General features: G+C 67.6%; 1 protein-coding gene across 1 annotated transcript in view; it reads left to right on the top strand.

Annotated features, from left to right (window-relative positions):
• Nucleotides 1–1,936, top strand: part of RGS11 (regulator of G protein signaling 11) — a 5,865-nt gene that overhangs the window by 1,618 nt on the left and 2,311 nt on the right. The window contains 7 exon segments of the mRNA XM_035889095.1: nucleotides 368–455; nucleotides 704–817; nucleotides 939–1,054; nucleotides 1,355–1,442; nucleotides 1,551–1,689; nucleotides 1,754–1,836; nucleotides 1,908–1,934. Of these exon segments, the coding sequence (XP_035744988.1) occupies nucleotides 368–455; nucleotides 704–817; nucleotides 939–1,054; nucleotides 1,355–1,442; nucleotides 1,551–1,689; nucleotides 1,754–1,836; nucleotides 1,908–1,934 (655 nt within the window).

The following is a 1,936-nucleotide window of genomic DNA, read 5'->3' as shown; positions in this document are numbered from 1 at the left end:
AGTCCTGGCACCCCGGGGTGCCCCCAGCTGCCACCCTGCCCTTCCCCATGTCTGACCCCACTAACGCTGCCCCAGCCGTCCCCTCCCATCCTCACTAACTGCTGCTTTCTCTTCTCTGCGCCCTGTGCCGTGTCCTCTGCCCACGTAAGTGTCACTAACCCAGGGCCAGTGCTCTGCTGGGGTGGGGGGACGGATGCTGGGGTTCACCTGGCTGAGCCAGGAGGGGTGTGGGGATGAGGCTGGAGGCCACAGGGATGGGCCACGGGGTGCTGGGGCAAGGAGGTGGGGGGGCAGATGCCTGGGTCCTTGCCCAGCGGGGCGAGGGGTGGGGGCGGCTCCCGGGGGGCACGGGCTGCCGGGCACCCCTGACATCTCCCCCACGGCCGGCCCCAGATCGAGTACTGCAGGAAGGCCATGGCCAGGACCAGGGTGAAGTCCTCCATCTGCCTTGAGGGGTGAGTGGCCGGTGGCTGCCCCGGCCGTGGGCAGGGTCCCCGCTGGTGTGACCAGGCACCGGCATCCCTGCAGCTGGCTACTGGCACCGCGGCGCCCGTGCTGCTGGAGCCCTCAGCAGGGAGCAGAGCCGAGGCTCCGTGGTCATCACAGAGCCCGAGCTTGTCCCTGCCCTGTCCCTGTGGTGGCTGGGGCCGGTGGCAGCGGTGGAACGGTGGCCCCGGCCGCCTCCAGCCGCCGCTCCTGGCAGGTACATCAAGTTCAACGAGCAGTACGTGCCCCACGACCCCATCATGTCTGGCTGCCTGCCCAGCAACCCCTGGATCACAGACGACACCACATACTGGGCCATGAATGCCCCCACGTAAGCATCCACGCAGGGGCTGCCCCAGTCCCCCCACCCGAACCTGCAGGATGGGGTGCGGGGTCATGCCAGGCAGCCGTGGGCTGCCCGTTGCCAGCCCCCACACCGGTGCCACCCGCAGGGGGCCGACCCCCACGAAGCTGCGTGTGGAGCGCTGGGGCTTCAACTTCAGTGTGCTCCTCACCGACCCCCTGGGCCGGGCGCAGCTCCTCGATTTCCTCAAGAAGGAGTTCAGCGGTGAGCGGCCTCAACCCCACACCCCTTGACCCAATGCCCCCTCTCAGCACCCCCAAATTCATCGTCCCATCCCAGCACCCCCAGCCTCACCAACCTGTCCCAGCACCCCCAGACCCACTGCTGTGTCCCAGTACTGCCTGACCTGCCGTCCCATCCTGGCATCTCTGCGCCCACTGCCCCACATTGCACCAGCTGTGTCCATCCCAGGGGCTTTGGCCCCACAGTTGGCTGGGCTGTGGACCCAGCAGTGATGGCCTGGGGGCCACGTCCCCATCTCCAACTCCGTATCCCCCTCCCCAGCCGAGAATCTGAGCTTCTGGGAGGCGTGTGAGGAACTGCGTTATGGGGAGCAGTCCCGCATCCCTGAGATCGTGGACTCCATCTACCAGTGAGTGCCAGCAGGTCTGGGGGGGCTGGGGTTTGGGGGGTGCCAGGCCATCACGGTGCTACGTCCCACTGCGGGGCTGGATGCTTACCACCAGCTGTGACTCCCCAGGCAGTTCCTGGCTCCCGGGGCCACGCGCTGGGTGAACATTGACAGCAAGACCATGGAGCGGACGCTGGAGGGCATCAAGACGCCCCACCGCTATGTGATGGACGACGCCCAGATGCACATCTACATGCTGATGAAGAAGGTGGGCGAGGGCAGGGCTGGGCAGGGCAGGGTCGGGCAGGAGCCTGATGCCTCTGCTCGCCCAGGACTCCTACCCGCGGTTCCTCAAGTCGGAGCTCTACAGGAACCTCCTGGCTGAGGCCATCATCCCCCCGGAGACCAAGAAGCGGTGAGGGCAGGGGCTGAACCCCTGGGGTGCTGGGGTGGGCCCTGCCGGCGCTGACCCCGCTCTGCCCGCAGGGTCTTCCCCTTCATGCGCAAGCAGCGGC

Source organism: Egretta garzetta, unplaced genomic scaffold (genome assembly GCF_000687185.1).
Source record: "Egretta garzetta isolate BGI_Z169 unplaced genomic scaffold, ASM68718v1 scaffold42, whole genome shotgun sequence".
Taxonomy (NCBI): Eukaryota; Metazoa; Chordata; class Aves; order Pelecaniformes; family Ardeidae; genus Egretta; species Egretta garzetta.
The sequence above is the reverse complement of the archived record's forward strand: the minus strand, read 5'-3'. Positions and strand labels throughout refer to the sequence as shown.